The sequence below is a fragment of the Saimiri boliviensis genome, chromosome 8 (genome assembly GCF_048565385.1).
Source record: "Saimiri boliviensis isolate mSaiBol1 chromosome 8, mSaiBol1.pri, whole genome shotgun sequence".
Lineage (NCBI taxonomy): Eukaryota > Metazoa > Chordata > Mammalia > Primates > Cebidae > Saimiri > Saimiri boliviensis.
In genome coordinates, this window is record NC_133456.1 from 98,294,556 (window position 1) to 98,320,355 (window position 25,800).

At 37.2% G+C, this 25,800-nt stretch overlaps 1 protein-coding gene across 4 annotated transcripts in view; it reads right to left on the bottom strand.

The window, feature by feature from the left end:
- The window catches only part of KIAA1217 (KIAA1217 ortholog), an 820,690-nt gene that overhangs the window by 474,308 nt on the left and 320,582 nt on the right, over positions 1–25,800 (bottom strand). The window contains exon 1 of one of the 4 annotated variants that reach the window (XM_074404916.1): positions 25,382–25,778. The exons of 1 other annotated variant lie outside the window; for it this stretch is intronic. In XM_074404916.1, coding sequence (XP_074261017.1) covers positions 25,382–25,592 — 211 coding nt within the window. In that variant the 5' untranslated portion in view covers positions 25,593–25,778. Of the gene's footprint in view, positions 1–25,381; positions 25,779–25,800 lie in introns of those variants that run through there. 2 more of the 4 variants (XM_074404923.1, XM_074404917.1) reach the window with 2 other exon arrangements.

The following is a 25,800-nucleotide window of genomic DNA, read 5'->3' on the forward strand; positions in this document are numbered from 1 at the left end:
AAGGTCCTGCTCAGCCAGCAGCCATCTCTGATAGAAGGGACGTGATTTCATCCCCCACCATGCTAAGATGTCACCATATCCAACACAACTATGAGAAACCTTAAACAGAAACGAGAAAGGAAAGGAAGGTCTTGGAAATCAGGGTGTTTTAATGAGGGATTCTTTGGTTGTAAGAACTCACTAATGCTGGTTTAAACAGCATGAGGATTGAAGGATGCGGGCGTATTGCCCATAGGACACAGGTAGGAAGAACAGAAGGGCCACAGAAGGCCTGGATTCAGTCTTTCATTTGTCTCTGTTTCTCTCATCTGTTTCTCTGTGTCTCTTTATTTCTCCCTGTAAGCCATCTTTCTCTGATTATGCACTGGGCCAGTCTTGGATGTGCCAGGATATTGTGGTTTAAGGGCCAACAACAACTCCCAGTGTCTCTCAGATCTAATTCTAAATTTTCAGAAGAAACTGTTACACCAGTATTTTAATTCAGTCGTGCACGGCCTTGGGGATGCAAATTTTGCTTCAGTGCCGTGTCTGTGAGTGACAGGGATACAGACGTGTGCTTTGCCATCCTCTCAAAAATTATCACAACCATCATCAGGGGTGGCCCTCCCTTTTGCAAATGAGCCATTTTCTGAGAACAGAAAACATTGCATTATGGAATGTATAATGTCTTATGCAAGATCCACCATAGAACTTTCACAGGAAGCATGTTTCAGAATTTCAAAGAAACGGGACTATCAGATACCTTACTCATATTTAAATTGGACAATCATATTTCCTTTTTATGGCAATACAATACCATTCACAGGTGGATGGCATTATCCCATTTATTTTCTAAGGGAAATGGAGACTTTCATTCTGCTTATAGAGAGACAGTGTACCAGGAGAGTTTACTGGCATGGACAGAAAGTACCTAACTCTAACTCTGGCACTCAGAATTGGCTCATGGCCCTCCATGGGGGCATAGGTGACCACTGTTCTTTCATTTCCCTGATACTGAGCCTCTACTGTAAACCTCAGTTACACATCAAAGAATATCTCCACCGCTCTCTATTTTATCGTTTGTTTTGTTTATTCATGCATCTTTCATAGTTGTCTTTTCCCATAACTCCTGCACATTGTGGATACTTGATGAAGCTTTTTGTGAATCAATCTAGTCATGGAGGGGTGAAGTGCGTTAACGCAGGCCTCCCACGCGCTCCACGTGCAAGAACCTGAAATGCCGCAGCACCGATCACTATCTCACGGAACAAGAATGCTGCCAAAAGAAATTCAGAAATCAGTGAGCTGTGGCGCCCCTTCATTGTATAAGAGAAGTTCAGAGAGAGATGAATGGTCACACAGCTGCTTGGAGGAATGCCCACACATCAGCATTCCTGGTGAACACACAATGGGATAATAATTTTCACTCAAGAGAAAAGAGTGCCGTATAAAGCTAGTGGATTTGGCCTTTGCTGGGAAGAAATCCTGGAAAGCTGCCTGTCTACACTGGGGATATAAAGTGAAAACAACTCCCCTCTCAGTTGCATGTCCCTCCTCCAGGCGCCTGACCCCTCAGGGTCCCAGGGCACTGCTCCACAGGGGATTTATGCTCTGTAATCCTGGCCAGTCTTCCAAACGCCAAGGCCCAGTTCAAATCCTTGGGTGAAATCCCTCCCTGAATAATGATTCTTCTCTTAACTTCTATAGTACTTTACACCTGACTCTCCTTTAAATAGTGTTTTTGTTACTAGTTTTAAAATAGTAGTTTTACAGATGACTTACAGAATGGGAGAAAAATTTTGCAATCTACCCATCTGACAGAGGTCTAATATCCAGCATCTATAAGAAACTTAAATAAATTTACAAGAAAAAACAACTCCATTAAAAAGCGGACAAAGGACATGAACAGACATTTCTCAAAAGAAGACATACATGCAGCAAACAAAGATATGAAAAAAGCTCATCATCACTGCTCATTAGAGAAATGCAAATCAAAACCACAGTGAGATACCATCTCACACCAATTAGAATGGCTATTACTAAAAAGTCGAGAAACAAGAGATGCTGGCGAGGTTGTGGAGAAAAAGGAACACTTTTACTACTGTTGGTGGGAGTATAAATTAGTTCAAACATTTTGGAAGATGATATGACAATTCCTCAAAACCCTAAGAGGCAGAAATATTATTTAATCAAGCAATCCCATTACTAATTACATATCCAGAGGAATATAAATAATTCTGTCACAAAGATACATGCATGTTTATGTTCATTGCCACACTATTCACAACAGCAAAGACATAAAATCAACCCAAATGCCCATCAGTGATAGACTGGATAAAGAAAATATGGTATGTATACACCATAGAATACTATGTAGCCATAAAAAGGAATGATATCATGTCCTTTGCAAGGACACAGATGGAGCCCCAGAAACTACTAACCTCAGCAAACTAACACAGGAACAAAAAATAAAATACCACAAGTTCTCACTTATAAGTGGTAGCTGAATGATGAGAACCCATGGTAGGTAACGACACATACTGGGGCCTGTTAGAGGGTGGGGAGTGGGCGGAGGGAGAGCATCAGGAAGAATAGCTAATGTGTGTGGGACTTAATACCTGGGTGATGTGATGATCTGTGCAGCTAATCACCATGGCATACTTTTTCCTAGGAAACAAACCTGCATATCCTGAACATGCACCCCTGAACTTAAAATAAAAGTTGGAAACAGGCCTGACACAGTGGCTCACGCCTGTAATCTCAGCACTTTGGGAGGGTGAGGCAAGTGGATTACCTGAGGTCAGGAGTTCAAGACCAGCCTGACTAACATGGTGAAACCCCATTTTTACTGAAAATACAAAAAACAGCCAGGAGTGGTAGGTAGTACGTGCCTGTAATCCCAGCTACTTGTGAGTCTGAGGCAGGAGAAGCCCTTGCACCCAGGAGGTGGAGTTGCAGAGAGCCAAGATCATGCCATTGTACTCCAGCCTAGGTAATAGAGTGAGACTCCATCTCAAAAAAAAAAAAAAAAAAAAAGTTGAGAATAAAAAAATTAGTAGTTTTAGCTTCTTAGATCTGAAAGTATAACAGCCTCTTTTTCTTTTAAAAATCTCTGAACTCATAAGAATATATGCCTCTGTACTCTTTTTCTAGAATTCTTTTAGCATAAAAAAGAGAACAGTCTTTTATTTTTATTGGATTGGTTAGGACAGAGTAAAGCATGAACTTTGGAGACAGGGAATCTTGACTGTGGGTTGCAACTCTGGCAGTTTTGAGACCTTGAGGTAAGGCCTTACCTTTTCCAAGCTGTGGTTTCCTCATCATAAATGGGTTGTTGTGCAATTGAAAGAGAATCTGTGAGCATGAAAGTGAATGCGATTCCTAGAATCAAAGAGAGACAGGAGCAGGGCAACTTCCTGCTCCTTATGAGAGCAGAAGAGAGGGTTCATTTACCACCATCCCGATGTTCTCAGACTCTACATGCCAGAAACAAAAGGATTAGACAGCTGTACTCCAGGGAAAGGCAGAGACCACAAACGCCGAGGATAGACATCTTTTCTTCATGGCCACAATGCAAAGATGTCTGTTTATGTCCCAAAAAAACACACTGCCAGGTTATGGGGCCCTGTGCCTCTCTCTACTCTGTTTGATACCAGTGAGTTTTCCAAGCAGTAGACACTGAGCATCCGGTATTAAACATGGCAAAAAGGCTCTGTATCAATTTTTAGATCAGCCAGCAGGAAAACAACCCCATGGCCTGGTGTGACTTATGGGTTGGCCGTCCTAGTTTGTGAGTGACTGAAAGCAGCCCAGTATCTGTCTTGAGTCTCAACGAAACCAATATACAGATGAGGTCCCACTGCCTGTTCATCAGGCCTTCAGAGTCTCTACTTCCCACAAGTGATTCCTCTTGCAAAATGGCTCCAGATGCCTAGAATAACAGAAGAATTTTGAGGCTTCTGCTACAGGTTAGATTATCTTCAGTAACGATTTCTCAGAATTTGAAAAAAAAATTAAACTTCGTTGATAAGCACACTAATAAAAATAGATCAAGGCTGGGCGCTGTGCCTTACACCTGTAATCCTAGCACTTTGGGGGTGCCAAGGTGGGTGGATTGCTTGAGGTCATGAGTTCCCCATTCTATCTTCAATGCTCACTTTATTTTTCTTCTATTTTCTAACGAGGGGCAATAATGCCTCTTCGGGGTCATTGCTGCAGTCACAGTTCATGTTTTTTTGTCATCTGGTAACTGATGACATTTAGTTAAGCATTCAACACAGTGCAAATATACTCTTCATCTGGGTGAATCCATACGGGGCTGGACGTAACCTTTTACTCACTGCTTGGCATCACAGACCACTGAAGCAGAAATGTGACTTCCCAAATCACATACTTCAAAATGACAAATCATTAAACATAGTGTCTACTTAATAAAATATTAAGTTGTAAAGAAAGATTAAAAAAACATTATCCCTATTCTCTTCTTTCTTTTGATTTCAATAAGCAATTAAGGCTGATATCTGGAAACATGTTGAGATTACTTTAGAACAAATGGAAAGAGGAAAGCTAACATTAGAATGTCCAAAGTGAAGTGCATTAATTTCAGCTGGATAAAGTTGTAAATGTATAAATGAGACACTAAGTACAAAGGTACTTTTCAAACCATATTTTTTCCAATGAAGTTTTCATAAACAAACAAAACTTGCAATAATTTGTTCACTTCAAAAGTACTCATAGAGGAGAGGATTACATAATTATCTGTACAGTTTTTAGAATTTCCAGCTGTTTAGATGGATAATTCAAAAAGAAGCAAGCTTCATATTATCTTCAGTAATTGGGAATTATCTATTAAGGGAAGTTCTCATTCCCTTGATAATATCACAATGTCCCCTTTAATTGGTCTCATTAGGTATGCCAACAGATAGAGTAATTTGTTTAGTAGATACACTATCCACTTTTGTAAATATTCAAAAACTGATAATTGTGGAAATATCCTTAAAAATATTAACAAGGTTGCAATGTCACCCAACCAAGCTGAATACTCATTGTATCCTACAGAGACAAGCTTTCCGTGATCTATAAACATGTTCTGAATATAAAACAATGATCACCTAGAATTCTATTTTCTACTGTCAATTTGCATATTATTCTCTAGTTTTCCCCTTTTTTACAACCTTTCCTTTGACTGATAATGTGCAAGTGAAAGTGAATTGAAAGCACTTTTAGCAAAAACTGAACAAATTAACATTAACATTTCTTCTTTCACCTCCTCACAATGGGAAAATATAACTATGAGATTTGACCTTGATATTTTTAACTTTTGGATTTTTTCAAGAAACAAGATATGGTTATAAAACACACTTCCCTCAAATGTATTTGGCTTAATTATAATAGAGTTTGAAACTGATTATATATTAATGAATTATCCAAAGATATGTCCACAGAGAACACATGTTATTAAAATTGATGAACTATTGTATACCAACCTACTAACTACTGTTTGATCATAAACCTCCAAACAGATATAAAATTAAATCATTAGTTTTTACTGTTTTATGTCTTAGTGTAGGGTTTTATTGTTTTACTCATTTTTTTAATCAATGTATTTTTTGGGAATTGATGAAATTCTTGGCTTTGGATATTAATATCTTTTTAAAATATCAATTCTGATATAGTCTCAGTCATTATCTTTTATATATGCCTCTTTCTTGGTTTCTGTATGGTCTCCTTCTGGACATCCACTTAGACCTCTGTCGGACCTCTCACCTATTGCTTATTTCCTTTCATCCCTCTTTTTTACTTCTCAGTTTGTCTCTAAATGCTACATTGTAAGAAATCTAACTGGGAGGCCGTGGTAGAAGAATTGCTTGAGGCCAGGAGTTTGAGACAAGTTTGGCCAACATAGTGAGACACTATCTCTACAAACAAACTTAAAAGTTAGCCATTTGTGGTAGCATGCACCCATAGTCCTAGCTACTCAGGAAGTTGAAACAGGAGAATTTCTTGAGCCCAGGAGTTCAAAGCTACAGTGAGCTATGATTGCACCACTGCATTCCAGCCTGAGAAACAGACTGAGACCCTGTCTTGCAAAAAGATGAGAGAGAGAGAGAGAGAGAGAGAGAGAGAAAGGAGAGAGAGAAAGAGAAAATAACTTTTTTTTGGAGCGATATAAGCAAGATGACAGTATAAGCAGCTCTGGACTTTTCTTAGCCTCATGGATACATTGATTCAACAGCAATAAATGAATTAATTCCCTTTGTAAAAAATCCAGGAACTAGTTTATAGGCTCCTGCACCTTTTGGAAGTGTACACTAGCCAAATTGGAGGCACCCCTCTTATTATAACCCCTACCCCAGAATGGCACTATCTGAGAGGTAACTCCTAGCTCAAAGCTTCCTCAGGAGGAGGGGAAGATTTGAACCACACATCCAATGTTTCAACTTTTCTGGGTGTTGCTCAAGGGAATGGCTTCTATTTAACTTGTCCAGACACCTGGGGCTACAGAGCACAAAGGTAGCAGTTTGAACCAGTAAGCAGGCAATCACTACAGCTCCCCGGCCTGGTTCAGCATAGACTAAGTGGATAAAACGAAAATGAAAAGCTTCTCCCTGGAGAGAAGAGTTGAATCATATATGGAACATCACGATCTCTACAGTGCTACCTAAAGGACTGGCTTTTGTCTCAAATGTATTGCAGTATTGTTGGCATCCAGCAAATGCTCAGCCTTTGGGGACTCCTGAGAAAAGAGGCAGTGGTTTGAGTTAGCCCATGGGCACTTGCCATAGCTCCTCCCCCTGGCTCAATGCAGAGCAGGTGGGCAAAAAACTGTAGCTTCTAGTTTTTCCCTGTGGCGGGAAAGAGCTGGATTTTGTTTCAAATGTTCTGACTTTTCTGAGGGTTGCCTAAGGAACTGGCTGCTGTCTCACCTGTCTCAGAATGCTGATGGGATCCAGACATATTCTACATGCCTGGGGGCTACTGAGAACAAAGGAGATGGTTGAAACTAGTATGAACTTTCCACAGCCCCTTCTCCTAGCCCAGCACAGAATCTGCAGAAAAAATTCCAGCTCCCACCTCTTTGAGGAAGGAAGGAGTTGGAGTGCATAGTCAACTTCCGACCTCTCTGGGTGCCATCTGAGCGACTGGCTTCTACGTCACCTGTCTTGAGGCACTAATGAGATCTGGTATACTCTGGACACCTGTGGGCCACTAAGAACAAAGATGGCAATTTGGAGTATCACAAAGGTTTGAGAGGCCAACAGAAGCTTTAGCTGGGTTGATGTCATGCTAGGGTCTTCTCCTCTAACAGTCTTGTCCATGAAGACTGGGTGAAGTGGTAGTTTTTTCCACTTTATAGATACCAACACAGAGTCAAGGAAAATGAAGATACAGAAACATGATAGATTTCAGAAACCAATTCTAATGAAACAGAGATTTATTAATTACCTGACAGAGAATTCAAAATAACTGTCAACAGAATGCTGAGTGAGCTCAGTAGAACAGTGCATAAACAAAGTGAGAATTTCAATAATGATATAAAACATTAAAGAAAAAAAAAACTGAACAGAAATCTTGGAGTTGAAAAGCACAATAACTGAACTAAAAAATTCATTAGGTTAGTATTTGACAGCAGAGAAGAGTAAGCGGAAAAATCAGTAAACTCAAAGGCAAGTCATCTCAAATTATCCAGTCAAGTACACTATGTACATTATGGAGGTTCCAGATAAAGATGAAGGAGAAAGGACCAGAAGACTTATTCAAATGAATAATGGTTGAAAGCTTCTCAAATGTGAGGAAGTAAATGGCATCCAGATCCAGGAAATCCAAAGGACTCCCAATAAGATAAACCCAAACAAATATACACAAAGGCACATTATAATCAAATGGTCAAAAGTCAAAGAAAAAGAATTTTGAAAGCAGCAAGATAAAAGAAACTTGTCACATACAAGGGAGCTTTGAGAAGATTTTCAATGCATTTTCAGCAAAATACTTGCAATTCAGAAGGAAGTGCGATGATATATTCAAAGTGCTGAAAAAATGCAGCCAACTAAGATTAATTTGGCCAAACTGTTCTTCAAAAATGTAGAAGAAATAAAGACTTTTTAGGACATACAAAAGCTGAGGGAGTTTATCACCACTTACCTGCCTTACAAGAAATACTAGAGTTCTCCAAACCCCACAAAGGACACTAAACAGCAACACACTATCATAAGAAAGTATAAAAATCACTGGTAAAGGTAAATATATAGTCAAATACAGAATACTGTATTACTGTAACATTGGTGGTTAAATCATTTTATTTGAAATATTAAAGTTAAAATACAAAAAGTATAAAAATTACTATAACTAAAAATATGTTAATGAATATACAATATAAATAGATATAAATTGTGATATCAATAACACAAGTTGTGAGGGGAGAAGAAGTAGAGCTCTAATGTATGATTGAAGTAAGGTTGCTATCAGCTTAAAACAGACTGTTAGAATTTTAAATATTTTATGTAAACCTCATGGTAACCACAAAGAAAGACCTATGGAAATTGCACACAAGAAAAATATGAACCAAAACACATCAATTTTGAAAAAATCAACAAAACACAAGAAAGACAGTAACAGAGGAAAAGAGGGACAAAGAAACCATAAGAAAAACAGAAAATGATTGCCGAAATGGCAATAGTAACAGAACAACCAGACAGAAAATCTACAAAGATACAGCAACATTATACAGCAAGCGGACCAAACACTATGCAGAACAATAGCAGTGGAATATGCATGCTTCTCTAGTACAAATAAAATATTCTCCAAGAGAGATCACGTTAGATCACAAAACTAAGGTCAATATATTTGTTTTTTTTAAAACAAATATAAATATAAGGTCAATATATATATATTTTTTAAAACACGGTTTCACTCTGCCACCAAGGCTGTGACAAGGCTGTGACATCCTTGTGAAACCAAAGATGGGGCATGCCATCATAGTTCACTATAAACTTAAACTCCTGGGTTCAAATAATCCTCCTGCCTCAGCCTCCCAAGTAGCTAGGACTACAGGCTTGCATCACCATGCCCACCTTATTAATTATTATTATTATTATTTTTGTAGAAACAAGGTCTTGTTATGTTGCCCAGGCTAGTATTGAACTACTGGCCTCAAGTAATCCTTCCATCTTGGCCACCCAAGGCAGTAGGAATCCAGGTATGATCCACTGTGTTTTGTCAAGTCTTAATAAATTTAGGAAGACTGAAACCATGTCAAGTGTCTTTTCCAAACATAATGAAATGAAACTAGAAATCAACAGCAGAAGAACAAATTTTAAATTCACAAATATGTAGAAATTAAACTACACATTTTGAACAACCAGTGAGTCAAAGAAAAAACCAGAAGGGAAATCGGAAAATATCTTGCAAACAACAAAAATGAAAATGCAGGCCGGGCGTGGTGGCTCAAGCCTGTAATCCCAGCACTTTGGGAGGCCGATCCACCACTTTTGGGTGGATCACGAGGTTGAGAGATCGAGACCATCCTGGTCAACATGGTGAAACCCCGTCTCTACTAAAAATACAAAAAATTAGCTGGGCATGGTGGCGCATGCCTGCAATCCCAGCTACTCAGGAGGCTGAGGCAGGAGAATTGCCTGAACCCAGGAGGCGGAGGTTGCGGTGAGCCGAGATCGCACCATTGCACTCCAGCCTGGGTAACAAGAGCGAAACTCTGTCTCAAAAAAAAAAAAAAAAAAAGAAAATGCAATACACCAAAACAAGGGAATGCAGCAAAGGCAGTGCTAAGAGAGAAGTTTGTAGAGATAAATGCCTACATTAGGAAAGAAGAAACTAAATCTAAAGTTAGCAGAAGGAAGAAAATAAAGATTAGAGCAGAAATAAATAGAATAGAAAACAGCAAAACAATAGAAAAAATTAATAAAATTGTTAGCTTTTCAAAACAAACAAACAAACAAACAAAAACTAACACACCTTTATCTAGACTAGGAGAAAAAGAAGACTCAAATGAAGACAATCAGAAATAAAAAGAAGAGACATTACTTACACCTAATGCCATGTCACAGGATAAAGGGATCATAAGAGACCACTATGAACAGATTATAAGAGACTACTGTATGAGGAAAAAATTGGATAACCTAGATGAAATGGATACATTCCTAGTAACATACAACTTACCAAGACTAGTCATGAAGAAATACAAAACTGGAATAGACATAACTAGTAAAGGAACTGAATTAGCAATCAAAAGCCTCCTAACAAAAACTCAGGACCAGATGGCTTCACTGGTGAATTCAACCAAACATTTAAAAAACAATTAATTCCAACCCCCTCAAACACTTGCAAAAAACTGAAGAAGTGGGAACATTTCCAAACTCATTTTATGAGACCAGCATTATATTCATACCAAAGCCAGATAAGAACACTACAAGAAAAAAAAAAATTGCAGGCCCATATTACTGATTAACATAGATAAACAACCCCCAACAAAATACTAGCAAACTGAATTCAGCACCACACTAAAGGATCACATACCATGACCAAGTAAAATTTATCCCTAGGGTGCAAGGATGATGGAGCATATAAAAATAGAGTAATGTAATACACCACATTAACAGAATGAAAGCTGAAAAGCACATGCTCATCTCAATATACGCAGAAAATGTAATTTTAAAATTCAAACCTTCATGATGAAAACTCTCAGCAAACTAGAAACAGAGGGAAATTACCTTAACATAATAAAGACTATATTTGACAAGTTCATGGCTAACATCATACTCAATTGTGAAAATCAGCAAACTTTTCTTCTAAGATCAGGAAACAGACAAGAATAATCCACTTTTACTACTTCTATTCAATAAAGATCTAGCTAGAGCAATTAGGCAAGAAAAAAAGGCATCTAGATTAAAAAAAAAAAAACGCAAAATTATCCTCATCTGCAGATGACCTGACCTTATTTTCATCTGCAAATGACATGAACTATATTTTTAGAAAAAAAGAACAAAGCTGGAGGCATCACACTTCCTGATTTCAAAATATATTATAAATCTACAGCAATTAAAACAGAATGGTGTTGGCATAAAGACAGACATATAGACCAGTGGTACAGAACTGAGAGCCCAGGAATGAACCCATGCATACACAATCAGCTGATCTTCAACAAAGGCGTTACCAAGATACACAATGGGGAAGGGACCATCTATCTCTTCAATGAATGGTGTTAGCAAAATTAGATAGCCATATGCAAAAGAATGAAATTGGACCTTTAACTTACACTGTACGATAATATCAACTCAAATGAATTAAGAATTTAAACATAAGACCTGAAACCATAAATTTCCTAAAAGAAAACAGTGGGAAATCTTCATGACATTGGCCTCAGCAATGATTTCATGGAAATGACAACAAAAGCACAAGTAATAAAAATGAAAATAGACAAGTGAGACTGCGTCAAAATAAAAGGCTCTGAACAGCAAAGGAGGCTATGAACAGAGTGAAAGGTAACCTGTGCAATGGGAGAAAATATTTGTGAACCCTGTACAGCTGCTAAGGGGTTAATTTCCAAAACCTGCAAGGAACTCCTACAGTTTAACAGAAAACAAAACAACAACAACTAAAAAACCTAATATTCTGATTTAAAATGGGCTAAGAATTGGAATGGACATGACTTTGAAGAAGACATACAAATGTCCAATAGGTATATTAAAATATTAAAAGATGACCACCATCACCAATCATCAGGGACATTCCAATCAAAACCAGAATGAGATATCACCTGTAATGTGCCATGACACGGATGGCACATTATGGAGGACATTACGCTAAGTGAAATAAGGCAGTCACAGAAAGAAGAATACCATATGATTTCACTTACATGAGATTTCTAAAATAGTCAAACTCGTAAAAACAGAGAGTAAAATTGTGGCTGCTTGGGATTGAGGAGAGAGAGAAATGGTGAGTTACTACACAATGAGTGTAACATTTCAGTTACGCAAGATGAATGGTTTAGAGGTCTGCTGTACATGTTCTGTCTATAGTTAATAAATTGTATTATACACTTCACAATCTGTTAAGAGGCTAGATCACATGTTACACTGCCATAATACATTTTATTTATTTTTATTTTTATGACACAGAATCTTGCTCTGTCACCCAGGCTGGAGTACAGTGGCAAGGTAACAGCTCACTGCAGCCTCCACCTCTTGGACTCAAGCAAGCAATCCTCTCACCTTAGTTTCCCGAGTAGCTGAGACTATAGGTGTCTGCCATGATGCTTAGCTAACTTTCAATATTTTTGTAGAGATGGGGTCTTTCTATGTTGCCCTAGCTGGTATTCTGTTGGGATGACAGGTGTGAGCCACCATGCCCAGCCAAAATTGTTCTTTAAAGTATACCTTCTATTTTATAAGTTTTCTCTTCATTCTGTTTACTCTGACATTTTAAAAATCGAATTCTACCTTTAATTATTATATTTTTCATTTCTAAAAGATGTATTTTTAAAATATCACAGTTCAATATTTCTAGAATCTGTTCTTTCAAAATATAACACATGTATTTTTTATTCTATATCTGATAGTTCTAATATTGGGAGTTGATGTAGATCAGATTCAGTGGGGTTCTTTTCCCTTGGTCATTTGTTTCCTTATGTATTCAGTGAAATATTTATTGGGAACTCATGTTTTTGGACCTTCACCTGTAGGAATTCTTATATGCCTGAATATAAAGTGCCTTTTTTTTTCCAACAGAACTTTCATTTCCTCCCTCCAGGTGGCTGTGTACATGGTCAAACTGGAACCAATAAATAACATTTTTGGATTTTGGCTCCCCCCACCCCCAACCATCCTATGATAATATAATGCTAGACCTTAGGTTAGACATTCTTAATATAGTTCTTTCTTTTTTTCTTCTCCACCTAGAGCAGAGGGTGAGTCAAGACATTTTTTTTCCAAGGTCTCCCTCTGAAAGGCAGGTACATGTTTTCTCAATCTGATGGTGTCACTACTGGTTTTGTTTGTTTCTTTGTTTTATTGAGATGAGACCTCACTCTGTCACCCAGGCTGAAGTGCAGTGGCATGATCTTGGCTCACTGCAACCTCCATCTCCCAGGTTCAAGAGATCCTCCCATCTCAGACTCCCAAGTAGCTGGGACTACAAGTACATGCCACCATACTCAACTAATTGTGTTACCACTATTCTTTGGACTGAGGATTTTCTTATTGTCAGGGAATGTGTCTTTTAAATTTCTCTAGGCAACAGAGGATTGAGAGAGACCACTAAAGCAAATGGTGGCTCCCACTTTCACTTAGTCCTTTGCATTGAAGATTTTTTTGTTGTTCTTGCCTCAGAGGAATTTCTTTACTTTCTGCCAGAGCAACCAGGCATGACAAAAGACATTTGGGTATTTTTTTTTTTAATGCAGTGTTTTTAGCTTTAGCCTTCTGCAAGGACATTCTCTGAACATCTATTTCATATAGCTCCTGTTATTATTTGTTGATGATTCTTCTATTTATAGCTATTCAAAATATTTTGTGAAATAACTTTAATAAGTAGGGCACAAATAGAATAGATTTTAGATTTTCCCCGTGTGTTGCATTTAAATATTCAGGATGCTTCTTCACAAATCTCTAAGAATGTAAATAGAAGTTTTATCAGAAAAAAAATGACTTTACATTGTGCCAGAAATTGAAGTGGCAAATAAGCCCTCACCTTCTTAGAAAGAAGTTCATCGTCAAAACCAGAAAATTCCACTCTCAAGGAGAGAGGAAGGACAGACACACAAATACTAACAAACCATATAAAATAATTATGTGATGCGAATCTGAAATTACAAGTAAGAATGGAAGGACATTGAATGCCTCTAAATGGCTCCCCATAGCTGAATCTTTCTTCTTAAGGTGGAGTAGGGGTCCCCTCAGCAATCTGTGAGAGATATTTGTGAATACTTGAAGCTATAAATTAAACATGGTAGGAAACATTTTGTTTCTGATGGTAATTCAGTTAAACATAGTCTAATATTAAATTAAACAAGATATTATAGGCTAGATTATAAGACTTCCATCATTTTAAATATAAAACATTTCTAAGAAAATTATTTCTTTTTATTTTTTTGAGACAGGGTCTCACTCTGTTGCCCAGGCTGAAGTACAATGGCACAATCTCAGCTCACTGCAGCCTCGACTTCCTGGAATCAAGCGATCCTCCCACCTTGGCTTCCTGAGTAGCTGAGAGTACAAGTGCATGCCACCATGCCTGGCACTTTTTTTTTCTTTTTTATAGAGACAGGGTTCTGTCATGTTCCCCAGGATGGTCTCGAACTCCTGAGCTTAAGCAATCTGCTTTTGGCTTCCCAAAATGCTAGGATTACAGGCATGAGCCACCATGCCCAGCCTCTAAAAATATTAATCTTTGGAGTATAGTCATATGCTGTATAACAAAATTTTAGTTAAGAATATTTCACATATACAATGGAAGTCCTATTAGATTATAATACTGTATTTTTCCTGTACCTTGTCTATATTTAGATGCACAGATAAGTACACAGGTAAGTACAGTCTATGATGTTTGCATGACGATAAAATTGCCTAATGACGTTTTTCATAACATATGCTCGTCATTAAGCAATGTATGACTGTACTTCTTCGCAACTACAGAATGGCCATGCATGTATTTGCTTTTGTTGGGAGGAAATGCTTAGAATACCCTGGCCTGGAGTTTTAAAAGAAAGATCTCAAGTTAGTGCACACGAGCCTTAATACTCTGGTCTTAGGTTTGCTCCTACTTTGAACCTTGAATCTTGGAATACCCCAGGGTCCTGGGCTATTTTCTCTCCTCAGAGATGGGACACATTTTCTTTTCTATCCTCCTCCATCTCCTAAGTGTTCATCCAATCCCATGGCTTTAAATAACACATACTGGTGATACATTGACTTATATCTGTAGCTTCTGTCCTGTCCTGATCTCTAGACCCATATGTTCAACTTCCTTTCTGGTATCACCTCCTGAATGCTTATTCCTGTACCACATCAACATCATAAAGAAAGCTTTTGATTTTCTCAGTTCCTGAAACCTGCTCCTTCCCTGCTTCTCATTACTCTCCATCACTTTGCCTTAATTTTTGTTGTAGAGCCCACAGTTAAGCCCCGTGGAACCACAGCCTTCATCTTTCATGGCCTTCATCTTGGTTAGATCCTAGAATAATGCCTGACACTCAGGCTAATAAAGATTCACTGAAGGAAGAAAAAAAATGAACACACTTTTTTTTTCTCTTGAAATTATTTCAATCTCTTCTTCTCTCCAGGTTTCCCTCACCAGCCACATGAGTCTCCTTTGCCATTTCCTAAATGCAACCAACACAGTCTATTATAATGCTTCCTTTTTCATTCTACCTGGTGAACTCATTACCTGGGAGAAATGGCCTGTTCTTCTGTGTATTCATGCCATTTTGTATATAAATCTATTCAGAAAATTCCATTTGGATATCCAGATAACCTGGTTATTTCTATCATTGTATAATACTTTCCAGGGCAAGATCAATGTTTTACTTGTTTTTAACATTCCAGTATTTAGCACAATGGGAGGCACATAGTAGATGGTTCAATAGGTTTGTTTCTTTCAGCAGTCAAATGCTCTACCCCTGAGCTATACCCCCAGGCCCCAGGTTTGTTTGTTTGTTTGTTTGTTTCTTCCTTCCTTCCTTTCTTTCCTTTCTTCTTTCTTTCTTTCCTTCCTCCCTCCCTCCCTCCCTCCCTTCCTTTCCTTCCTTCCTTCTTTCTTTTCTTTTCTTTTCTTTCTTTTCTTTTCTTTTCTTTTCTTTTCTTTTTTTGGAGTGGGTAAAGGCATGCCAAAAAAACAAACAAACAACAACAACAAAAAAAAAACCCCACCAAAAAACGTATTGTAATATTTGAACCTAATTGCCAGGTTCAAATATTAAAATATTGGCTCAAGGAAAGTCTAACTCATGTACATCCTACATATATTGAAAACGGAACTACTTAAGTTTATTGATTCCAAACTAATGAGTATGTTTAAAATGTAATATACTAGCATAATACTATATATATATATTCACAATGTGTATGATAAGCTGTCGGATACAAGAATAATATTCTATAGTCTGAATAATTGTGTTTAAACCATGAACTTCTGTTAAAATGTGATATACCAAGAAATACAAAATATAACAAAAGATATCTGTGTTCCTGACAGATATATTTAACCAATGTTTATGATATATAAGAAGGGATTCTTTGCTTAGCTATGATTTCCTCTAGGTTATTTTAGTAATGGAATTGTATATTTTGGACACTTAGAGAACAAAATTACCCTGAACTCAATTGAATTTTTTCCTGTTACAAAATAAAGGGAGGCAGAGTTTGTGGTGTGCCTTAAAACTCTTAAGGATTATTAACTCAAGAAACCATAATACTTAACTTGCTATAGCATCGTCATAAAGAAGAAGGCTCTTCTGTCTAGATTTTCAAATTCTCAAATGCCTCTCCTACCCATATGTAGCCATGAGCTAGGAAGGTTGGTATTATGTGACTAAAACTCTCATTTGTGATTCTATATAATCTCTTAAATTCTTTACAAAGAAATGTTTCACTGAGACATTAAAGATCGGAAGGTACTTAATAGTACAGATTTTAGGAAAATAGTTACAAAAATAGAGCTTGTTACTTTAGTTTCCACTCTAGTTAAAGCAGAAACAAAATCATTTTATAATTTTTTAATGTTATTGAGATAAATGTTTCTTTATCAGATCCATTAGAGATAAGCCACGAAAAACAAACCTATGTCTTATAAACATAATAAGAGATACTGCTTACATGTTCTCAGGATTAAAGGAGCCCTGATTATAATTTAGTTAAAGAGATAAAAATCCCATAAAGAATCAGCACAACCACTGCCTGCTCAATGCTCACTCTTCTTGAACTTGGAGTACGCAAGTAGCAACAGAAAACGGGAGTGCAGGTAACAGACTACAAGAGACACAACATATCAGAGGTTAATAAGAAGCCATGCCAATTGGCTTAGGTAAAGCGTTCATGACCAAAAATCCAAAAGCCAGTGCAACAAAAACAAAGATAAATAAATGGGACCTAATTAAACTAAAAAGCTTCTGCACAGCAAAGGAAATAATCAGCAAAGCAACAGACAACACACAGAGTAGGAGAGAAAATTTTTGCAGACTATGTATTTGAAAAAGGACTAATATCCAGAATCTACAAGGAACTCAAACAAATCAGCAAGAACAAAACAAATAATCCCATCAAAAAGTGAGCAAAGAATATGAATAGACAATTCTCAAAAGAAGATGTACAAATAGGCAACAATCATATGAAAAATGCTCAGTATCACTAATTATCAGCAGAATGCAAATCAAAATCACAATGAGATACCACCTTACTCCTGCAAGAATGGCCATAATTTAAAAATAAATAAATAACAGATGTTGTCATGGATATGGTTAAAAGGGAACACTTTGACACTCCTTGTGGGAATATAAACTAGTGTAACCATTATGGAAAACATAGAGATTCCTTAAATAAGGAAACATGTTCATAGTGGAATCTCTATGGTAAACATAGAAATTCCTCAAGTAACTAAAAGAAGAACTACTGTTTGCTCTAGCAGTCCTATTACTGGGTATCTACCCAGAGGAAAAGAAGTCATTATATGAAAAAGACACTTGTACATGCACGTTTATAGCAGCACAATTCACAACTGCAAAAATACAGAACCAGCCTAAATGCCCATCAACCAACGAGTAGATAAAGAAAACAAGAAATATATTTACCCTGGATTACTACTCAGCCATAAAAACGAATGAAATAATGTCATTCGCAGCAACCTGGATAGAGTTGGAGATCGTTTTTTAAGTGAAATAACTCAGGAATGGAAAATCAAATGTCATATGTTCTCCCTTATAAGCAGGAGATAAGCTATGAGAATGCAAAGGCATAAGAATGATATAATGGACTTTGGGGACTTGGGGGGAAGGGTATGAGTGGGGTGAGGGAGAAAAGACCACACATTGGGTACAGTGTACATTCCTCAGGTGATGGGTATACCAGAATCTCAGAAATCACCACTAAAGAACTTTTCCATGCAACCAAAATTAGTGAAATGAAGAAGAAGAAGAAGAAGAAGAAGAAGAAGAAGAAGAAGAAGAAGAAGAAGAAGAAGAAGAAGAAGAAGAAGAAGAAGAAGAGGAGGAAGAGGAAGAGGAAGAGGAAGAGGAAGAGGAAGAGGAAGAGGAAGAGGAAGAGGAAGAGGAAGAGGAAGAGGAAGAGGAAGAAGAGGAAGAGGAAGAGGAAGAAGAGGAAGAGGAAGAAGAAGAAGAGGAAGAAGAAGAAGAAGAAGAAGAAGAAGAAGAGTAGTAGGGGGAGGAGGAGGAGGAGGAGGAGGAGGAGGAGGAGGAAGAAGAAGAAGAAGAAGGAGAAGAAGAAGAAGAAGAAGAAGAAGAAGAAGAAGAAGAAGAAGAAGAAGAAGAAGAAGAAGAAGAAGAAGAAGAAGGAAAGAAAGAAAGAAAGAAAGAATAGAAAACATTGGTTCAAACCAGTGTACCTCTAGTCTTCATCAAAACAAGTAACTCTGGCTTTTTCCTTATATATTTTAAAAGAGATAATTTAGGTGATCTTCAGGTTTCTATGCCACTGTAAAATTCTGAGACTGTTAATTCTCTTGTCCACGTGAGTCATGCTTCTCTAATGCAATGCATTTACTTTTTGATCACACTTGTGAGTTATTGATCTCTCTACTCTAAGTGGGCTATGCCAGGTTAACTAAAACAGATTAGCTCAGAGAAAACCACAGATTAACTTTAAGAGGTGACTTAATACTCCTTTTCTGACATGTTGAATTTTAACAGAAGAAAATAAAGCATGGTAAAAAGAATTACTTATATTTCTCACTTTTCATTCATTACTAGGTAGGATAATTTTATTTATTCTTTTTTTTTTTTTTTGAGACAGAGTCTCACTCTGTCACCCAGGCTGGGGTGCAGTGGTGCAATCTTAGCTCACTGCAACCTCTGCCTCCAAGGCTCCAACAATTTTTCTGCCACAGCTTCCCAGGTAGCTAGGATTACAGGTGCTCGCCACTACGCCTGGCTTATTTTTGTAGAGACGGGGTTCACCATGTTGCCCAGGCTGATCTCAAACTCCTGACCTCATGTGATCCACCCACCTTGGCCTCCCAAAGTGCTGGAATTACAGGCATAAGATACCTCACCCAGCCTGGGAGAAAAGTTTTAAAAATAGTAGTCAAGAGTAATTTTCCATATTCACACAGTCATAGCTCATACTATATTTAACTAGAGAAAAATTGCCATTGAATCCTCTTAAGCAAATTAAGTATGTGTAGTTTTCATTTGTACACTTTCTGTTCAAAGTATGCTATGCAAATTGTAGCAAAAGGATGGGGAGAAACGTAACGGCCCATATAGATGTGTAATGCATGGATATGGACTAACTGATCTCAGTAATGAGCCAAAACTATGAATTTAATAACTGTGAGCATAAGTTGCCACTGCTCTATTGAATAAATACTGTACCCATGACCTCTGATCTTCTCAACAAAGGAGTGGAATTGGTCTTAAAGGCAGTCAGATAAAGAAAGGCACATGGACACAGGGAGGGGAACATCATACACCAGGGCCTGCTAGGGGGTGGGGGGTATAGGAGAGGGGTACTAGAGGGTGGGGGATTGGGGAGGGATAACTTTAGGAGAAATACCTAATGTAGATGATGGGGGAATGGATGCAGCAAACCACCATGGCATGTGTATACCTATGTAACAAACCTGCACAATCTGCCCATGTAACCCAGAACTTAAAGCATAATTAAAAAAAAAAAAAGAAAGGTACATAATCAATATAAATACATTGCTGCTTCTGGAAAGTACTAGAAAAAGTATATAAGTCTTATCAATGGATGATACCCACTAAATTCTGTTATCAGCTTGCTCCTTTTTATTAGGAAAAAGCCATACACTGAGTGCACCTTTGAGAGACATTGCCTATCCACAGCCATGACTGTCTTCAGGCTACTTCACTGTGCATGGGTCTAAAATCACTGCAGTCATCAGCAGGGTCCAGAAAAAATTTGAATGCCACTAGCAAGGGGACAAACTTTTTGTTCTCCAGTTATTAACATTTTTGACTTGCAGAGGTGGACAATATTGAGCTCCAGGCATCTAAAGGTGATCTCAATCAACACATACTACAGGAAAGAAGATGCATGCAAGGTTACTCCTTAAACATCAAGAATAAGGCAACATAGGCAATCAATCAGGGGCTGATAATGGAGTTTTTCTGGTGTGGGTACATGCATGGTATTTGCAATGCAGTAAGATTTTATCCTCTACCAGAATTTGTAGGTATGTAGATAGAGACCCCTTTGTGCTTAACTTAGAGTATTCATGCAGCACATGAGCTCTTGAGAACACTGGACACACATTAAGTCATTAATCCTCACCACTACTTCTCTCCATAAACCACATATTATTATTCTTTAATGCTTGACGAAATTCAGTCCGGAAGGATAATTGCCTTGCTCAAGGCCACAGAGGGAGCCTGTGTCAGAAGAGAATTAGACTTGAGTGATTTTTGGCCTGCAGGCTTGTACTCGGACCACCAGGTCATGTGAGATGGAAGAACCTTTCTTCAACTGTATGCAGTGTGTGTGTGTGTGTGTGTGTGTGTGTGTGTGTGTGTGTGTGTGTATGCATGTGTGTGTGTACACACTCATGTCTGCAAAGATAAGTATACATATTGGAACAGCAAGGCCCTATAGCCAATGTATCGTTTAATTAATTTCAATATTAGAATAGCATTTACAGTTTTGCGTTACATTTAACTCTGAAATTTGTTCTCATCCTTTTCCATTTCTTTGTTTTGTTTAAGATACAGTAATTCTGGGCAACAAATAAAAATGCTGAAAACAGAAGAGCTTATTCTGAATTACGGTGTGTCACCAGATTTTTTAGGAAATAGATAACCAATCACAAAGTGTTAACTCATTTTATTAACTTCTTTGATGAGTGAATTGCTTTTCTGTGTAGAAAGGTGCTCTAGAATCATGGTGAAATGTGCAAGTACAGTGCTCAAAACCACTGGAATTAGAATTCTGGCTCTACTTCTTATTGTCTGCATGATCTTGGGAAAGTAACACAAACTCTCTGATACAGTTTGGCTCTACGTCCCCATCCAAATCTTCTGTCAGATTGTAATCCCCATGTGTCAGGGAAGGGGCCTGGTGGGAGGTGATTGAATTATGGAGGCAGATTTCCCCCTTGCTGTTCTTGTGTGAGTGAGTGAGTGAGTTCTCATGAGATTGATGGTTTAAAAGTGTGGCAGCTCCTTCTTCGCTCTCTCTTTTTCTCCTGCTTCACTGTGGTAAGATGTGTTTGCCTTCGCCTTCCACCATGATCGTAAGTTTCTTGAGGCCTCCCCAGCCATGCAGAACTATGAGTCAATTAAATCTCTTTTCTTTATAAATCACCCAGTCTCAGGTAATTCTTTATAGCAGTGTGAGAATGGACTAATACACCCTCTGTCTGTTTCCTCATCAGCAAAATAGGAATAGTAATAGTAATGTCAGAGGACTTTTGTGAGGACTATATGAGTCAACGTATTTGTAAGGGCTTAGAAGTGTTCTGGCCACACAGGAAGGATCCAAAAGAGGTTAAGTATCATCATCATCATTATCATCATCATCATCATCATCATCATCATTACAAATATATAAGAGATGGAAGCTATTTTTTCAAACCAAGCCGGCAGTCAGTATTTATGTCCTCTTTTAAAAAATATTTTTCTTTACAACAGTTAAAAGGTAAAAACTAAATAAGTAAGTAAGTAAGTAAAATCAAGACAAAACAATTTAGGGACGGAGAACCAGAAAGCCCAGAAAGAAATGCTATATTCTCAGATATTGGCTCATATCCTCATCCTGAGTAAAACTGTTGACATATATCTTCATATACAGTTCAACATTCACTTTTCATTTGGTGGGTTTGTATCATAAAGGAAGTTTTCTCTAGGTAAACATGAGTTTCAAGGCTGTTGTAATAAGAATGATTGATTGCCAGGTTCTTCTGTTCCAGGGTCAATTCAGATCACTGGTTCAGAATGAAAGCATACCAGTATCACACTGATGTGGTTACCCTCATCATGAAACATAGGTATATGGTACCATCAGATTAGACCAGGCAATGATAAACACATTAGGTAAATGAAGCACATAGACATATTGCTTATATACAGAAAATAACGCTGTGTGCTTTGGTCCCCGAAGAATCAGAATTTAAAAGCTTCTTGGAAATTAAAAATATGATGATGATCAAAGATAGGCAGAAGAGTTGGAATATAAGATTTTAAAAATCTCCTAGAAAAACTCAACAGATAAAAGCTTAAAAATATAAGGGAAAGATGAATATCAGAAAAATTGATGCAGTAGATTCTAGAGCCAACTTGTAGGAGGTCAACAAAGAGAGAACTAGAGTAAATACAGAGAAAGAAATTGTCAAAGAATTGATAAGAAAGAATACCCAGAATGGAAGGCCATTATCCCTCAAATTAAAAGAGCCCATCAAGCCAAAATGAATAAATAAAACTCCTAAACTTTTAAATACTTTAGTGAAATTTTAGAACATCAAGGATAAAGAAGGAGACTCTTAAAGCTTCAAGAGAAAGAGAAAATATTGCCTACAAAGGAAACTGTTAATCTTTGAACAACACAGGACTTCTCGTCAACACTTCTAGATTCCAAGAGACAATGGAGAAAGGCCTTTAACATTATGAGGAAAAAAATTACTTTTGCTCTAAAAGTCTATGCCTGTCCAAACTGTCAATGAAATGTAAAAATATAATAAAGATACTTTTGAACATGCAAACATTTAAAAAGTTTACCTGTCATTTAGCTTTCCTTAAGCTTCTTGAGAATGTGCTTTAGCAAAATAATAAAGGAACGTAAGAGATACCTGTTCTGGTGTTCTAGAAAGAGCAGGGCAGAAGGACTGAGGGATGCAGAGAAAAGCCTCTGGAAAAAAAGGGGGGGTTCTACAAATATGATCATGATCATACAGTTCTTTGGGGAATAGAGACGCCGAGGACAGAAGTCTAAAGACTTTAAAACTGTAAGGGAAAATGATTTAGCATACTTTTCAGCCTGTCAATAAAAAGATTTATGAGGTCAAATTAGTTACATACTTTACTGATTTTCAGCTTTAAGAATTATCCTATGCATAGATGGTGAAAACTTGATTATGATAACCAAACAACTATTATCAGTATTTTAATACCCAAATAAAACTACGGAAGAGAAAATTTAAGAAGTGGAGAGGGGAGTATGGAAAAGAGGTAAAAGGAAGAGTCACTACACTAATCTAAGAAATATACTAAATGGTAGACACACTTAAAAAAAGTTATAGGTGTACCAGGGTGGCCTCATTTAACAAATTACACAAGGAAGAAATAAAGTCTGACATATGATAAGCTGCATCAAGATTAAGCTAAACCTTGTGGACCAAATGTAATGAACATTCTAATGAACTAACGCTAAAATCTCAGTGAGGACCACAAAAAACACCACATCAATTCAACGTAAATCTCAGATGGTGTGGCTACTATTGGATTTCTTGATCTCATGACAACCATGTTCCATGAAAGCCTAACGCAACACAGTTATCTTAGAGAGAGACTGATAGTCTGATTTGGCAACTATTAAATGTTTCTACTGGTACTATATGATACAATGTATCGGATTAAAAAATACTGATTAAAGAATAAAAACAAGTGATTATGACATCTTTCAAAACTAAGCCAGTTCTGCTGTCAATATCAAAATGTCTTGTGGTAGAATGGTTTCTTTTCCTCTCAGAGAAATAAGAAGAAAATATCATCTCATTATTTTAAATTTTACCCTCAGTTTATTTATTTTTAAATAAAAATATGCCTTATTTATATTGATTTTGGACTTTGATACTCATTCTTGGTTTTAAATGACTTTTAACTAATCCCAACCCAAATCTGTTATCAAAGAAAACTATTTTCACCTACTAAGTCTATTCAAAAATGTTCTCATAGGTTGCCATGAAAAGGTCAGCATTTTGAATAAATCTTTGGAATAAGCATTGAGCCTCAGATTGTTTGTTTATAAAAGGATATACTCTGTATAAATGTTTGGACACTCTTTAGGTTGAGGTAGTTGGCATTCCTTTTTCTAAGAATGTTTCAGATTTTTACACATATTCTAACATGAAAGAAAGTTTTCCTTTTATACAGCCCAAATTCATTCTATTCAGCCACTCTGTCAATACTTCCATGGTCTTTTAGTGCTGACTGCATGTACCTTTTATGAGGCATTTTGGTCTCAGTTTTTTGTACAAGCATGTCCTTGATCACAGTGGACAAAACAATAATAAAACTAAGGAAAAATTAAAATTTTCTAGACAGATAATTACATCTTTAGTACAGGGCACAAAGATGTATCATTGCCTATTTGTTTGTCATAGTTTTTAATAGAGAAGAGGTTAGGTTTAAAATTATAAAATAGACTTTTTATAAAATAAAAACTTTCAGTTATAAGAATGAGAATACTAAAACAATTTTTAATCTTACTATAAAATCACAGGGCCAAATATTACATTTGTAGTACAGAACTCAAACTCTATTAAAATAAGTATTATAAATGCTGCTTAGTGATTTAATATGTAGTTCTTGGTATAATGGGGGAAATTACTATTATATTTTTAGCTATGATTTCATTGCCCTCTGTGATTATATATGCTAAAATAACAGACAGCTTTAGTTACCACATTTCTCAATTCCTGGGCAAATATCCACCAACACTCTTGCTAGGCGAAACTCACCTGAGAAGGCTAATTTAAATGCTCCAGGTAACAATGCTAGCAGAAATTTTTATCATGCTTTTCAAGGAACCATACATTAGACTAGCATTTCGGATACAATTGATTTTTAAAAGAGATTGTAAACAAGCAACAATTTCATTGCTGGTTAATAATGAGGTTTTAGGACATTTTTCTTCTTCTTTTTCTGTTTCTAGTCATATAAAGGGTAAGAAACTTTGAATATGATTGGATTATGAAAGACTACAAAACACGATCAAGAATAAAATCTGTTATTCTGGAAGACAAGTGAAAACAATCCATGTCTCTTATCTCATTCCTTAATTAATGATAGAAAGTTCTATCACCTGCATCTTCCTCATTACTGGTTATTTTTAGCAACACCCTCCAGGATTTTAGAAAATTTCACATTCAATCAAATGGATAAGTTTTGAAGCCATGAAAGTCTCATTCATTGAAGTTACCGGGCAGTATTGTTAAGCAGGAAGTTTCTGAGCAAACTCTCACAAAAGCAGTGGATTTCAAACATTACCTTTGTGTGTAGCAGCCTTCCGCTGGGCAGGAGTTGCCGCTGTTTGCACCTGCTGCTGTTTGACCAAATTTCCTTCACTCCCAGTTCTCAAAATCTTCTCACCTAAGCTGATTTTTTTCTGTTTGCTGTTCAAATCATCCCGCTTAGCTGATGGCAGCTTAGAAGCTGCGTTAGACAAGAAAGGTCTAGCCAAGCGAGAGGGTTTGGACATTTTAAATGACAGAAAAAACAGCAAGAAAAAGAAAAACACCCACAAACTCCAGAATGTTACCTGCTGGGACAGCAGATTCTAAAAAATCCTTTGGGCTTCACTTTTCAGCGGACACAGTTACAGTATGAAGTGCAGCTGGACGGAAAGTGCTGGGCTCCCACTTGGATCTCTTTTAAACACAAGGCGTCAGGCAGCCCCGTAGCCCATT